This window comes from Vigna radiata, chromosome 3 (assembly GCF_000741045.1).
Source record: "Vigna radiata var. radiata cultivar VC1973A chromosome 3, Vradiata_ver6, whole genome shotgun sequence".
NCBI lineage: Eukaryota > Viridiplantae > Streptophyta > Magnoliopsida > Fabales > Fabaceae > Vigna > Vigna radiata.
Window position 1 is genome coordinate 8969589 of NC_028353.1, and position 15156 is coordinate 8984744.

Genomic DNA, 15156 nt, shown 5'->3' on the forward strand with positions numbered 1-15156 from the left:
AAGATATACTTTAAGAAATAAGAAAACAATCATTACATTTTCTTTCTTATATATATATATATATATATATATATATATTTGACAAATTCTACTCATAAAATTACAGTAACTTAAATACCATTAACATTGTTGATAAAAAATTTCTCACAAAAGATTTTTCTTTCAAACTAAGCTTTGCATTTAAGGATGGAAAATGACACATCATTGCTTCAGAAGATTCTTGGCAAAATATAATTCGACGTTAAAAAACGAGTTATTACCCTTATCCAGATTTTTGAGGTTAAGTGACCAATTTTCTTCTCAAACTATCTCAGACTTGGATTCACCAGTAGCCTACCAATGGTTGGAATTTATCCAAATCAAGATTCTACAAGCTACGACAATCACAGTTCTCAAAGATATTTTTGTCCAAGACAAAAAATAAAAGCCTTTACTTGAAGCTTTAACATCAACCGCATGACAAGATCTTCCTACAAAAGCTACTCTAAAGGGAAAACTGACATATTAGTTCCCAGGACCTGCATGTGGTTTTCGCTTCCTCACAATCAGAACTGGGCACTTCACGTTCTGGTAGCAGTATTCGCTCACACTTTCAATGAAAGCCCTGAAATTCAAAAAAGGAAACCTCAATTTATTACACTATTCAAACATAAATTGGGTACTAAGAAGGCTCGTGCAGAGTGGTCAGAAAATGTCTCATTTATAATTTGCCTAATTGGAAAACATAATTCTGAAATATACTCAGCCTTATTATTATTTTGTTGCAGTTTACCTCTTCATAACTCCATAGTCGTGGCTACCCAAAACTAGCAAGTCAGCATTCAACTTCCGAGACATCTCACAGATCACGTCCCTTGGGTTTCCCCTCTCAACCTGTGTCTCCACCTTTACCTATTCAAGACTCACATGTAGTAGACCAGCAAGAATTAGATCAAGAACTAAGTAGAATGATAAAAGAAGGAACCAACATACGTTTTCAAGATCTTTACACATTCTCTTCGATTTCTGTAACACGCAATCGACCACATCTTGACTATACTTCTTTATTGCTGCGCTTGCTTTCGGAGAAAGCACATGCCCTGAAATTACCGACACGCCACCGATTAATCCACAAAAACTGAAAAACAGAAAAGTATATAACAATCTTGATTGAGACGAACAAGACTAATATGATCGACAAAATTTTCTGAATAGGAAAAAATTAGGTATTGATATCAAACTTCAGAAACCTAATCAGACGAAAACTGTATTTGGTGACTCATCATTAAAAAGGAAAGAAAACCTGGTGTTTCAGGATCATCCATTATGCTTGTGGAATCCAAGTGGGTATAAGTGTCATGATGATGGGGCTTTACGTATAGAAGGATAAGGGTATCACTGGAATTCTGGAAAATTATGTTCTTGAGGCTCCAAGAAAGAGCATACATGCTCTCATCGCTTTCGTCCACGGCCACCAAGACCCGACGTTCCTTTCTAGATTCCTCACTCATTTCAAACTTTCACTGACACAAGAACAAAGGACAAACAGATATCACTGACTCATTACACTAACTCCTTCACCACTGTATTTATAATCCACACTAACCATGATTACAAATCAATTATTGCTACTATATGTATATCTTTATAAAATTTATTCTTTAGTTTCTCCTTCTTTAAAATTTAAAACAATTTTTAAAAAAATTATAAAATATTTGAATTTTTATTTTAATCGCTTTAAATATTTTTTAATTTTTATGTTTCCAAAATTTAAATCACTAATCTCTAACATCAATTTAGGATAGATAAATAACATGTACTTTTATATATTTTAAAAAATATTGCTGAAAAAGACACAGAGCTTAATTAACGAAATATTTTTTTTTATTACTGTAACGTTTGTTGTATACGCGTACGGGTTTGGATATCATCCATTAAGAATCTGTTGGCGTGGTCAAAGTTTTCACTTCTGATTTTCGTTTTTTTATCCCGTGGGAGACACTATTTGTCTCTATATTTTAAAAAATAATATTAGTTATATAAAGAAGTGATTGGTCTGTATCATATTATATATTTTTTTAAAATTATGAATAACTGATAATGTGTTATTCTTATAGAATATTTTTTAAATCTTAATTATAATTAAAAGTAAAATAAATTCTTTTAGATTAACTATGTGAAATGAAGAGTTCTTTGCAAGTTGAATTGCGGATTGATTGTCAGATTAAACCAGAAAGGGCACGTGTATAGTTAAGTGGAATCTGCTACATATCTTAACCATTGTATTTCACAAGCCAGGGAGATCAAAGCCCAGTATTCAACTTGGGTGGAACTCCTTGAGACTGTATTTTGTTTCTTTGACTTCCATGAGATTAGACAATGGTCATAGAACACACAATAAATAACAGACTTTCTTGTGGTACTGCATGTAGCCCAATTGGAGTCGGAATAAGCCTGAATTCGGAAATCTTTGAAGTATTAATTGGAGATTATTGCCTGTTAAGGCAATATCGTCAACGTAAACCAAAAGAGCTATGAAAGATTGATTATGATGACGCGTGAACAATGAGTGGTCAACATTGCTTTGAACAGATCCAAAAGCAATTAAGGCATATGCCAGTTTAGCATTCCACTGCCTGCTAGCTTTGTCTTAATCCATATAAGGATTTGTGTAACCTGCAAACCTTATTGGAAGACGATGGTTGAAAGCCAACGGGGAAGTCGCATATACACTTCTTCATGTAACTCACCGTGTAAAAAAATATTATCTTGATGAAGAAACCAACCATATGAGGTGAAGCAATCCACAATAGCAATCTTACTATAGTAAGCTTGATAACAAACGTTTCAAAAAAATCAAGACATTCTGTTTGAATGAAGCCTTGCACAACAAGCCTTGCTTTATGTCGTTCAATAGAGCCATCAACACGATATTTGGTTCTGTAGACCCATTTACATCCCACAATCTTCTTGCCTGGAGGAAGATCGACTAGAACCAGGTTTGATTTCTTTGAAGAGCTTGCAACTCAACCAATGTAATTGTCCTCCAACACTCAAGTTTACTTATGTAGTAGGATCAGATGTACCAAAAAGGGTAAGACAAAAATTTGTGAGTGTTAGAGCATTTTGAATATAAGACAAATAAGAAGTCGTAGGATATAGAACAGTAGAAACATATTTGGATGAAGAAACATTATGACAACGATAGTCAGCCAAATAAGAAGGTGGTTTTTTAATTCGAGTACACTCCGTGGAATCCATGACTTGAATTTGATTAGAATGCAAGGAAGTATGATGCTGTGTTTATATTTGAACTGAATCATGTAGTGGTATGTTAGAAGTGGAAGAATATGCAGGTGGTACGTCGTAATGTATCAGATTATGAAAAATTCTGTCGATCTTATATGGTATTGACATTATCAAGTTGTGGCATAGTAGTATCATATGGAAAATACGTCTTATAAAAAACAACATTCCTAGAAACCAAAAATGATTTATTTTCAAGATCATAAAACCTTCAGTGCCAGTTTTGAATCCTAAGAAGATGCTCTTTTATCAAGTTTAATATGTGCGACAGTGAGTGTGGTGCAACAATAAGTGTAGAAGCATGGGCTAAGCAGCCACACACACGTAAAGAATCTCAAGAATCTCACTCAGGCGAATTAAAAATGAACCAAGTGAACCTAGTGTAGTCATCAACTACAATTAAAAATTGTTGAAAACCATCCATTGAAGTATGAGCTACGGTGTGATTGGTTTTCTTGCAATTCTCACAATATTTGTTGTTACGACCAGAGGACTTGCCAAGAGAAGGTTTTGTGTTAGAAGCAGAAGAAGACTCCATGGCAGCATTGAAGACATTAAAGTCTTGAGATGACATGTTTGAAGAAATAATGCCAATAAATTCTCGTTAATGTTGAGAAATGAGAGATAAGGTCTTAACAAGAGAAGGCAATGGATCCATTAACATTATTTGTGAACGGACATGAGAATAGCTATCAGTTAATCCATGGAAATCGTATAACGTAGTCGTCTTCCCTTTCCTTTCCTTTTGAAGCTTGACAAGAATGCCGCAAGAACACGCAGGTGAGCATGTGCAAGAAAGAACACAACAATTAATACATCTCAAGTTCTTTCCACATAACTTTTAAGTGAGTATAGTATTCTAAAACAGAAGAATCTCCTTGTCCTGCAACTATGAATTTTGTCTTGTAAATTAGCTACACGAAATTTATCAGCATGGGAAAACCAATCTTTAATCTTTCCATAGCAGTTGTTTCCATCCACATAACATTAGAAGTGCATGAAAACGGTCCATAAAAAAATATTTTCCTTGAGAAAAATAAATGATATTGATCAACTCAACTGGAACTATACAGCTGATAGATGTTTTATACAAGAGGACGTAAAACGAAAGACAGAATAACTGTTTTGGCAGAAACGTTTATGTACAGACATACATCTTTAATAAAAAATAATAATTTTTGTCTTTTAATTACCATATTTAAAATAGAATTTTTATTTTTTACTAATTCAAGTCATAAAACTTATTTTATTAAATTTACTTACATAACATTTTGGAAAAATTATATAGAAAAGTGAATATAGCAAGTAATTACAAATTTATGGTATTTGAGGTTTTTTATTATTCATGTTATTCTACTTTAAAATTATACGCATTATGTTTTCTAGTGAGTGCTAGACGTATATAAGTATTATTTTTTTAATAACAAAAAATAATGAAATTATAATTATAAAAATAAATATAAATTATTTTACAATTTAATTATGTGTAATTTTTATTTATTTAGTATATAATTTTTATTTATTTAATTTAGAAAATAGTTAGATTTAAAAAATTAGTTAAGGAAAAAACATTAAAAAAAACTCATATATAAATATATATATATATTCATGCATCATAATTGTCATATAAAGTAAAAAATAAAAATTGTATCTCAAAGGCAGAAACAATCAAGGTTTAAAAAGACATTATAAAATAAATTTAAAATTTAAATACCAAAATAAATTTTAGTTTTAGAAAAAAAGAAGTAGCAAAAACATTTTTATGCTAGAAACAAATAGAGTCCAATCAAATGTAACCAACTACTTTCTCTCTCTTCTGGTTTTGGGGTTAGGTCTTTCTACTCAAAACAAAACTTCAATTTCTGTTTCAGTTCGCGAAGATCGATATTTATCGGCACTAGTAATAGAGGTAATTCGTAGATAAAAAAGAAATGTTTTTGGTCGATTGGTTTTATGGGATTCTAGCGTCGCTTGGGCTGTGGCAGAAGGAGGCCAAGATCTTATTCCTGGGTCTCGATAACGCTGGCAAAACCACCCTGCTTCACATGCTCAAAGACGAGGTTCCTCTTCAATTTCATTTCTTTTCCCTTTTTCATTCCAATCGTTACCGATATGTAGTATTGTTTTTTCTTTTGATTGGATCTTTGCCCTTATTTACTTTTCCTATTCGAACACTGGTTTTAATCTTTACTGGAAAAATGATCTGGCTAGTGAAAAAAGTTTATAATGTTATTTATGTCTTTCTGAAAGAATTTAGCGGTTTTACTTGGATACTCAAATCAACATAATCTATTTGCTATTTGCTGTGGGGAGAAGGAGGGGCGGGGGAGCTTACGACTTTTCCTTAGTATTGATAGATTTGTATGTTTCCCCATGTGGAGCCTTTCCTTGTTTTAGCAAGAGAAGGTGACATAAACTTGTTTAAGTGCTCAGCTTCCTAACATTACCTTGCTCTCTGAACAATTTGCTACCGTGTTGACATATTTTGGTCTATTGGTTTCTCTTGACATCGAATATTGAATGACTAGGATGTGTGTACTTCTCAGTCTGAAGCTTCTTGAAATTGCCATGGTCTTGGTGTGATGTTTTTATTATGCGAATTGGTTTTGCAGAGATTAGTCCAGCATCAGCCCACCCAGTATCCTACGTCAGAGGAGTTGAGTATTGGAAAGATCAAGTTCAAAGCTTTTGATCTAGGGGGTCATCAGATTGCTCGAAGAGTGTGGAAAGATTACTATGCCCAGGTCTCTATCTTTTTTTCCCTCAACATAGTTTTGTTGCAAGACGGATAATCTTCATGAGTCATGGTTTTAAACCAAGTCGAAGTAGCCATGTGATCCTTATAGTTAATCTCAATTAGTGGAATAGGAATTTATTGTTGATGCATAGTATTGAGGCGATCATAAGCTCTGAGATTATCTTAATCACACATTGTGTGAAAGCATATGACTGGGTGCCGCTAATCCTTCTCTAGATATGTGATTTATTTTCTGTCTTGTTTGCATGGTTACATGATTTGATCTTAAACAGAGCCAAACAGCACTGTGGGATTCATGCAGGCTATCTCACATAATAAATGGTATTAGACTTTTGTTGTTGTTAACATGGCTAGACATGCTAATATGTGTTGATAGTAGTTGCAGGAATAGAGCTGCACGAGGTATGTATGGTAGGTGAGAAATTAGGAGGAAACTAAATGAAGTTGCTGAATTTTCTGAAAGACTAATATGTATTTCATTATATGATTACTTCTGAACCCAAGAATTTATGTCTTCCTATTTTATATTGTTTATTACTTTATTTGATTCATGTGTAGTGGCAGAAATGACGGTAATAGCTTGCTGATGGCGCACTTTAGAGGATGTGCTAATCATACATATCTTCTTCCGAAGCTAAATCTTATTTGGTGTTTTTTTAACTAGGAACCATTTTTTCCTGTCCCGGATCTATTATTTTATTGTTTATTTATCTTGTGATGATGATCGAGTTGCATCCTTCTTTGATACAGGTAGATGCAGTGGTGTACTTGGTTGATGCGTATGACAAGGAAAGATTTGCTGAGTCGAAAAAAGAGCTGGATGCTCTACTCTCTGATGAATCTTTAGCCAATGTCCCTTTCCTTGTCCTTGGGAACAAAATTGATATTCCATATGCTGCCTCAGAAGAAGAGCTGCGTTACCATTTGGGCCTGACTAACTTCACCACAGGCAAAGGTAAGGTAAATTTGGCCGACTCAAATGTCCGTGCCATGGAGGTGTTCATGTGCAGTATTGTGAAGAAAATGGGTTATGGGGAAGGTTTCAAATGGCTTTCTCAGTACATCAAATAGTCCATCACCAAGAGATAGCCTGGTATCTCATTTCTAGAAGTTTGTTTCTGTAGTTATGATTTGGAGGTGTTGATGGTACGAAATTACAGTATATTTCAATTTTATTTAAATATAAAATGACTGAACCTTTCCCTCACTTCCATTCTCCGTTATGTGCTGATAAAATTTCAGATAATCTGTGGTGATTGATGAATTTGGTCCATGATTTTTACACCCGCTTATTCATCTCTCCACTTTACTTTTGTAATTCCTATTCTACTCCTCTCTTAACAGTTTCTTCAGGCAGAATTGGGTATATTTGCGAAGGCCCGTGGGCATCCTGTTTAGCCCACATGGGTCTCTATGGATGGAGTCAGTTAAGGGTTTAACTTTTCACACCCCCTAAATTCTTGAGCACCTTACTTCATTCGAAATGGATTTTCATGGACTGTAAACCCTATCCTGAAATAAGTAAAATGTGTCTCATGAATTTATTGTGTAAGAAAAGAGAATACATTCTGGAAAACCTACTCCCCGTTTCATGTGTCCCAATTAATTTTATGGAGTGCAAAAAGAAATATTTCCATTTAGATGTAGGTCTTTGTAGCCCATTTGATGGCTTCGACAGTGGCAGCAAAGTGCAGTGGACCATGCATTCAACCTTCACACCAAAACTTCATAATTGTAATCTTGTTTGTCATTCATCCCAGACAACTAATGTGGATACGCACACAAGCCACTACTATCACTAAATATTCCGTATTATTGATTGCAATACACTTATTTTATTTATTTTTATTAAAATTCTTCCATATCTCTTTTTAAATATTTATGTTTTTCTCAATTACAATGACATTAAGAAAATGGGCGAATTGAGTCAGTGCTGTTTCAGATAATTATCAGTGGCCCTACTCTATTACTAAAATTCCACCCTAAATATATTTATTATATATACAAATGAAATTGTGATATAAGTTTATTATTATCATATATTGAATCAAAAGGATGACACCCAAATAATCTACAAACGACCACTATGACTTAGTTGAGAGTGGACTTTCTAAAACTATTAAACGTCCTAAAACCTTTAAAAGTTAAAATTGAAAATAACCAGCATAAAGAAATGTAAAATTTATCAGGTAAGATCACAAAAAGATAAGGTATAAACTTTATTTTTATATTATTTTGGTCAATTTATGAGCACATCTCCATAATGAGATAAATAAGATAACATAATTTACCCAAAGTATTATGTAGCAAAAAGGTGATGACTCCCTCGTAGAAAAGGGCAATGGTATGAAAATGAGGACAAAGAAATAGAAATATATAGAAATCTCCTCCAAATAGAATAACACATGGGAATGTAGCTCAGATGGTAGAGCGCTCGCTTAGCATGCGAGAGGTACGGGGATCGATACCCCGCATCTCCAGATGCTTTTTAGTTTTTTATTTTTGTCTTGAATGAATTTTCTCTTTCTAACTTTTGTGCCCTAAAATAATTTTTTCTTTTATAATTTGTTTACTTTTAAAATAAATTTCACTGTTATTATTCTTTATTCTTTTAGCAAATGGGATAATTAAAATTTCAGAACATATATTTTTCTTTTCATAAATGAAAAAATTTAAATTATACTTACCAATTATCTTTCTAAAAATATACAGCTTACATTAAAAGAATGCAGTTCTTACAAACATCATTATCTCTGTTTTCTAACATTCACTGACCAATTATTTTACTAACAATATACAGCTTTCATTAAAAAAAATGCAGTTCTTACAAATATAATTATCGTTGTTTTCCACTTGGTTTTTTCTGTACAAACACTCTAAAAAGAAAGAAAAATTTACATATACACCTCTCTCTTTTCCTATCACTTTTCCACACTTCCTAAAAAAGTAGTATTTATACTTTCTTAATTACTTCATCATAAAATTTTAAAATAAAAATGGTATGCTATTGGTGTTAGAAGGGTATTAAATGAAAATTTTGATGTTTGTGTATGATCACCCTAAAAAGAAAAAAAAAATAAAAAAATAAAAACCTCTCCTAAATTGTCCCACTTTAGATGTAGGGGTGTACCAAAAGTCATTAGAGCGCATAACCATGGCAAGTGCATTTATGTTCCAGTATCCTGGCCAACAAGTATTGTATAACCAAAGATCATGCAGAAAATTGTAGTTATATTTCTATTTTCAATAAAAGAAAAAGTTACACCCAAGAAATAGCAGCAACCCAGATTGAATACAATGTCCATATTTAATTTCCTTAGCTACGGCAGGTTGTGACTCCACTATGGATGGAGCATAGAGGAAAGTACAATTACCGAGCTCTGTATAATACATCAGGTTAGCCATCAGAAGAAATGTACATGAATCAACCGAAGCACATGATCGGATATCACCATGAATACTACTGTTTGGGACCCACTATTGAATTATTCCGCTTATGCCACTCAGATTGAGGATGGAAGATATAGGATTCAGCTTATCATTGCGAAATAAATGTTCCAAATCTCATACAATTCATTCCACATGCAGAATGTTATCACTTCTTGGATGACCGGAAACCTCCAAACCCCATCATGGCAGCAACGTCAGGATCAATTTCGGGTTCTTCCACTGCCTTCTCTTTCTGAATTCAAAAATTGAACACTAGTTCTTTACTAAATTGTGAGAAATATAAAACAATATTCATTTGTTAAGATAACATTATAACTCATTATTAGAAAGATAAATGTAATTATGAAATGCTAAAACAAGTAAATGATACAAAGAAACATTTACTTTGATGGTAGAGGAGGATGACAAAAAAGGCTTATTCCAATCTATTGGCTATTTCTAACTAAAAATAAGCAACTGTACAGAGTCTTACCTTTTCTTTTTTCTTTTCTCGTCGTAGACGCTTTTTTTCTTCCTCTTCTTGTTGTTGTTTTAAAATCCGTTCATCAAGATCTGTGAAAAAATATAAGTTACTTTCCATATTCAAGAACCAAGTCGTTTAGAAAACATTACTCTCCTAAGAAATTCAGACCATAGAAAACATTAGTATTTAAGAAATCATATGTTTAATCATTTAAAATTACCACATTGTTATATGATTCACCCAAAATTTTAGTTAAAAACCCACCACTGAAAGGAAAGATCAGTTAAACTTCTAGAATTTCAGGCCATGGAGAAAAAATTATACACTGACTTTAAAGTTGTCTGGCTCTATAGAAATAACAGTCAATCCTTCTCCAATCCAATGTCTTACCTTGCTCTGTGAAGCTACCAACATCTTTCCGTTTCTTAAGAACTTCAAATCTTTCCTGGACCTGTTCCATTAAAAGATATACTAGTCATGCAGAGGAACATATATAACTATAGAAACTAAATGACACACAAAGGTATGGAATTTATCATTTAACTTGTAGCTAATAGAAGGCAATCTTAAGTTGCACCTGTTTGAGAGAAGCACGTTCTACTCGCATAGACATGCCCAAAGCTCTTTGATCTAAGGGACAACAATTTAATAAATATGAGCGAACCACAGGCACTTAAAGCAATTACATAGAATAATTAGAGGAAGCATGGCAAAAAGACTACATACGTTTCTTTCCATTAATATGATCCAAGTAGTTTGCAGAGTCCTTAACTACACACTCACAAACAGAGCAGTAGTATCCAGCCTACAATAAATATAATTAAATCCAAATATTGTAAATGATCTGTGAAACAAAAAGGTCATCCAGATGGCAAACAAAAACTGTGAAATCGTTTAATAAGTCATATTCCAAGAATCCCTTGGCACATATACACAACTAACATATATACAACTAAAAACATGTATACAACTAACAACCACACCAGAAGGGTGAAAATTTCCCTAAGCAAGAGACGGAGAAGATGTTCATTTTCAGCGAATATGTTTTATTTAAATAAACCTGGGAATCATAGGCAAATTGTGCACCAAAAGGCATTCACATTTGTGATGGATCAGAGAAAAAAGAATGGAAATCATTTATGGGTGTTCACAATGCCATAGATTTCTATCAGTGTGCCTATGTGTAACTCAATGACTCTCGTCCTAAACACACAACACATCCCCTAAAAAAAGAAACTAAGATCAACAAGAAGAATTTAAACTTGGCCAGAAATCAAAATGAGCAAAGAACAACCTTTTTTTCTAATCCAAAAGTGCCAGAATACAATACCAAAAACAAATACGAAAAAGTTAAAAGCAAGTACCTGTTGACTTAGTGGTGCAACCGGTGTAACAACCTGCAAAGTTTGCAAGTTGTCAGTACAGCAAAATAGCAGGATTATGTGATAAAATTTTGGTACCAGTGGATTATACCCCTGGTGACCTACAATATGCAATGGTTATATATTTAACAGAATACTGTATAGATGTTTGAAACTCGTTTAGATTAGAGCATTGAACTTAGTAATCACTGGTGACAGTAAAATACCTGAGTCTTGCCCAAGCGAGATTCCAGGTCCACTTCATAATCTCTGTGCTTCAAGGGCTTCCTCTGCACGGGAGGACCTTTAGCTGCACCAATAGGATGTTGTAGTTGTCACTCAAGCAAACATAACTTCAACCTCAATACGAATTAGGTAACTTACCTTTAGGTTTCGATCGACCCTCCTCCTCCTGTTGAAAATCAAACACACAAACACGAAAAAATAAGCAACCTAAATTATTTAAAAATCAGAAGCATAAAAAAGGTATAGAAGAAACCCCAAAGCACCTGTCTCTCGCGCTCCCGTGCTCGTTCCAGGTACTCCTCTCGATCAAATTTTCTTCTGAATGTGTTGTCAACTCCAACGACCTGATTCAAGTCAAATATGTAGACAATCAGAGAAACAAAAATAATCTTCCGAAACCATCTACGGATTGTGGAGATGAAACGGGGAGATTCCAAAATTCTGCACTTACATTGTTGCTGGTGTTAGACATTGATACAAGCAAATAAATGAAAACCAAATGCAGAGGCAGTTACAATGATCACCGAAGTTATTTGACAATTGATTGAAATAAAGGGCACATTCCAGACGATGGTATGAAACCCTAGTTTAATTGGGGAGAAAGAAGAAGAAATTTTAAATATAAATTGTGAATCACTGATAGAAGGGTGTTTGGTCTAGTGGTATGATTCTCGCTTCGGGTGCGAGAGGTCGCGAGTTCGATTCTCGCAACACCCCTTCAGTTTGAAGTTTTAGAATATCTGATTCATGATTAAGCAAATTTTATTTAAAACGGTGTATTGTAATTTTTTGAAGTTGAAAAGTTTTGTAATTACTTATAAGTTGACAACAATACAATTATAAATTTTATTAAAGGATACAAATATTTAATTAAAAAATTATAAAAATAATATAGAAAAGTGTTATATTATAGTGGTAGTCAAATATTTAAACATTATTATTGATATGATATTTTTACAATTAGATGATAGGACAAAATTTGTGTAGATTATTTACATGTAATAAATATTTTGAGGTAGAATATTGGGTGGTTAATCACAAATGACAAAAAAAAAATCATTTCTGGATTTTAAAAATTTAAAAGTGATTTTTAACTAAAAGGACAAAACACTCAAAGAGACTTAACGAATATTTAAATCATATTAAAGATTAAAATAATATAAATAACAAAAAATGTAAATATTTTTTTCCTTCGTCTTACCACTCATAAATTGCACATTTCTCGTATTTTCGTTTCGATATCAATGTCATTGGTACATGTAAATATTTTTTAGTTCCTAAAATTTAGATTAAATCTTATTTTATTTCCTCAAAACAAAATAAAAAATTAATCTATTTCGATTCTTGAATCCTAATTTAATATTTTAAGTTGTTCTGAATAATTTTCATAGTCTTCCAAATTTACAAAATTTGCAGTATTTTTTTAGTCTACAAATTTAAAAGTGTTTTTGTAATTTTAAAATAATTCATTTTTATTTTTCAAGTCTACATTATTGGATGAAAGACAAAAAAAAAACAGAGTATTTCAAAAGAAAAAATAATTTTTATAAATGATGAGTTTGATTATTTTATTACTAAAAGTTAAATTATAAATAAGATTTTTTATTAGTTGAATTTTTTTTATAAGAATCATTTTTTTTTACAAATTTAAAATATTTTTTTTTTATATCTCTGACATCGTGTTTCATATTGAGAATCAAAATACAATATATTACTTGTGGTGATAAGGAATACGATTTTACCGATCAGAATCTAAGACAGAGTAATAATATCTTTTACTTTTTATTTTGAGTCTCAATAGTAAATTTGTTGTTAGTGGAGGTGTGAGGATTTGCATATGATGTTAAAGTGCTCAAGATGAATATATGTTAGGTTAGAATTATAAGAATGTGTTATAATTGTTGATAAGAGATCTTTGTATGTAATTAAAGCAACTTTTTTGAGGTAGAGCATGTGAGACATAATTTGACTTTAAAAGTGTCTATCTAAGTAAGGAAAATTAGATATTTAAATTTTTTTATAATTGTTGAATGAAATGGATGATGAACTTCTGAGTTAGAGATGACAAAAAAATTTGTGTCTGCAGATAAAATCCGTTACGGATAGTTGATATCCGTGGATATTTACTATCCACAATCCGCGGGTAGTGGATATTTAAATATCAGCTTATAAACCGGTCGGATGAGGGTATTATACTATCCATATCTGCAGATATCCGTTATGCGCAAAAAATAAAAATAAAAATTTAATTTATATTCTATTAATTTAAATTTAATTAAAATTAATATTAATTTATATTTTACAATGTTAAATTTAATTAAAATTAAATTTTAATTTATATTATATTTTATATATTTTTGTAATTTTATTTTAATAATTTATAAAAATATATTTTTAAATATTTGCAGGTATCCTCAGGTATTAAAATATCCACAGATATTTTTTAAGCGAGTATCCATGCAGGTAGAGGGTATTTTTTTTTGTTAGGTTGGGTTACGGATAGGTATTATTTGACCCGACCCATTGTCATCCCTATTGTGAGTGTGAGTGGTTAAGTTGTGTATATGTTTTGGTTTTACTTATTATAGGTGTAAATGGTGAAATTATTAACTTGGTAAGTGAATAAAATTATATTTGTTGATTAATGAGAATTTTGAGTCTGGATATGTAAATTTGGATCAATTGGATTTAAGTTTTATTATTTTAAACTTGAATAATTTGTTTGGACTTGTGAAATGAAAGACAGACACACTAAGGCCTATTAAACATATTTTGATATCTGTAACAAGCTTTGAATATAAAAACTCATTAGGTGAGGGTTTAACTCAACAAACGATATCATAATTTATAAAGTCGGAGAGACAGAGAAGGTTTTACTCACTGAGCGAATGATTTACTTGTTGAACAATAATTTTTCAAATTAAAGTCAGAAAGACAAAGGAGTTTTACTCATTGAGCGAGATAAGACTCACCAGACAAATTTGTGAAAATTGTTTTCATAGGTTTTATTCTTTGAATGAAACACTCGTTGGATGAATTTTTGAGGATTTTCTTCCAGTGTCTGCTCACTAGGTAAGCAAGGGTGTCATCGAGGGAAAAATGAATTTTAAAATATATGTTTAATTGATTTTTGAGAAATATTTTTTTACATTAAAATATTTTTATATGATGACAGATTATTAATAATATATATATATATATAATATGTATAAATGGTATAAATTAGTGAAATTGAATTGTTTTAAGATATAAATATGATCATGGTTTTTGACTAGTAACATGATGTATTTGAATGTAATGTAATGTGATGAAAGTGAGATGACTCTGTAGGAGTATTTTGCCTAATTCAATTTAAGATGCATTAAATGAGGACTCAATTAAGGAATTATTCGAACTCTACTAAGTAGTTTAACTTATAAAGAGAATAATATCTTAGTAAGAAATGGATGAAGGTTTCTATTGTGGAAATTGGTTTCAAAAGAGTCTTGAGTCACATTGAAATAACTTTGTCACATGAAACGAACATAAATCCTATTATAAGGCTGGATAAAGCTCAAGTATTAAAAATCAAAATATACCGAGATTCATTTAAG

At 31.8% G+C, this 15156-nt stretch overlaps 3 protein-coding genes and 2 non-coding genes across 5 annotated transcripts; 3 read left to right on the forward strand and 2 right to left on the reverse strand.

The window, feature by feature from the left end:
- Positions 1-179: 179 nt before the first annotated feature.
- Positions 180-1554, reverse strand: LOC106757802 (universal stress protein A-like protein). Its single transcript, XM_014640601.2, has 4 exons — positions 1283-1554; positions 973-1079; positions 773-891; positions 180-604 (listed from the first exon to the last, which is right to left on the reverse strand). Exons 1-4 carry the CDS (start codon positions 1488-1490, stop codon positions 505-507), a joined length of 534 nt encoding a protein of 177 aa, XP_014496087.1. The 5' UTR covers positions 1491-1554; the 3' UTR covers positions 180-504.
- A 3504-nt stretch (positions 1555-5058) lies between these two features.
- Positions 5059-7333, forward strand: LOC106757933 (GTP-binding protein SAR1A). The gene is made up of 3 exons (XM_014640788.2): positions 5059-5345; positions 5898-6029; positions 6794-7333. Exons 1-3 carry the CDS (start codon positions 5217-5219, stop codon positions 7112-7114), a joined length of 582 nt encoding a protein of 193 aa, XP_014496274.1. The 5' UTR covers positions 5059-5216; the 3' UTR covers positions 7115-7333.
- Positions 7334-8450: 1117 nt separating this feature from the next.
- Positions 8451-8523, forward strand: TRNAA-AGC. The gene has a single exon. It is a non-coding gene; the product is annotated as a tRNA-Ala (tRNA).
- A 731-nt stretch (positions 8524-9254) lies between these two features.
- Positions 9255-12151, reverse strand: LOC106757241 (zinc finger matrin-type protein 2). Its single transcript, XM_014639867.2, has 10 exons — positions 12015-12151; positions 11827-11907; positions 11702-11729; positions 11545-11627; positions 11321-11353; positions 10683-10761; positions 10534-10586; positions 10347-10407; positions 9966-10045; positions 9255-9725 (listed from the first exon to the last, which is right to left on the reverse strand). Exons 1-10 carry the CDS (start codon positions 12033-12035, stop codon positions 9639-9641), a joined length of 606 nt encoding a protein of 201 aa, XP_014495353.1. The 5' UTR covers positions 12036-12151; the 3' UTR covers positions 9255-9638.
- A 57-nt stretch (positions 12152-12208) lies between these two features.
- On the forward strand, positions 12209-12280 carry TRNAP-CGG. Its single transcript has one exon. It is a non-coding gene; the product is annotated as a tRNA-Pro (tRNA).
- The last annotated feature ends 2876 nt before the right edge of the window (positions 12281-15156 follow it).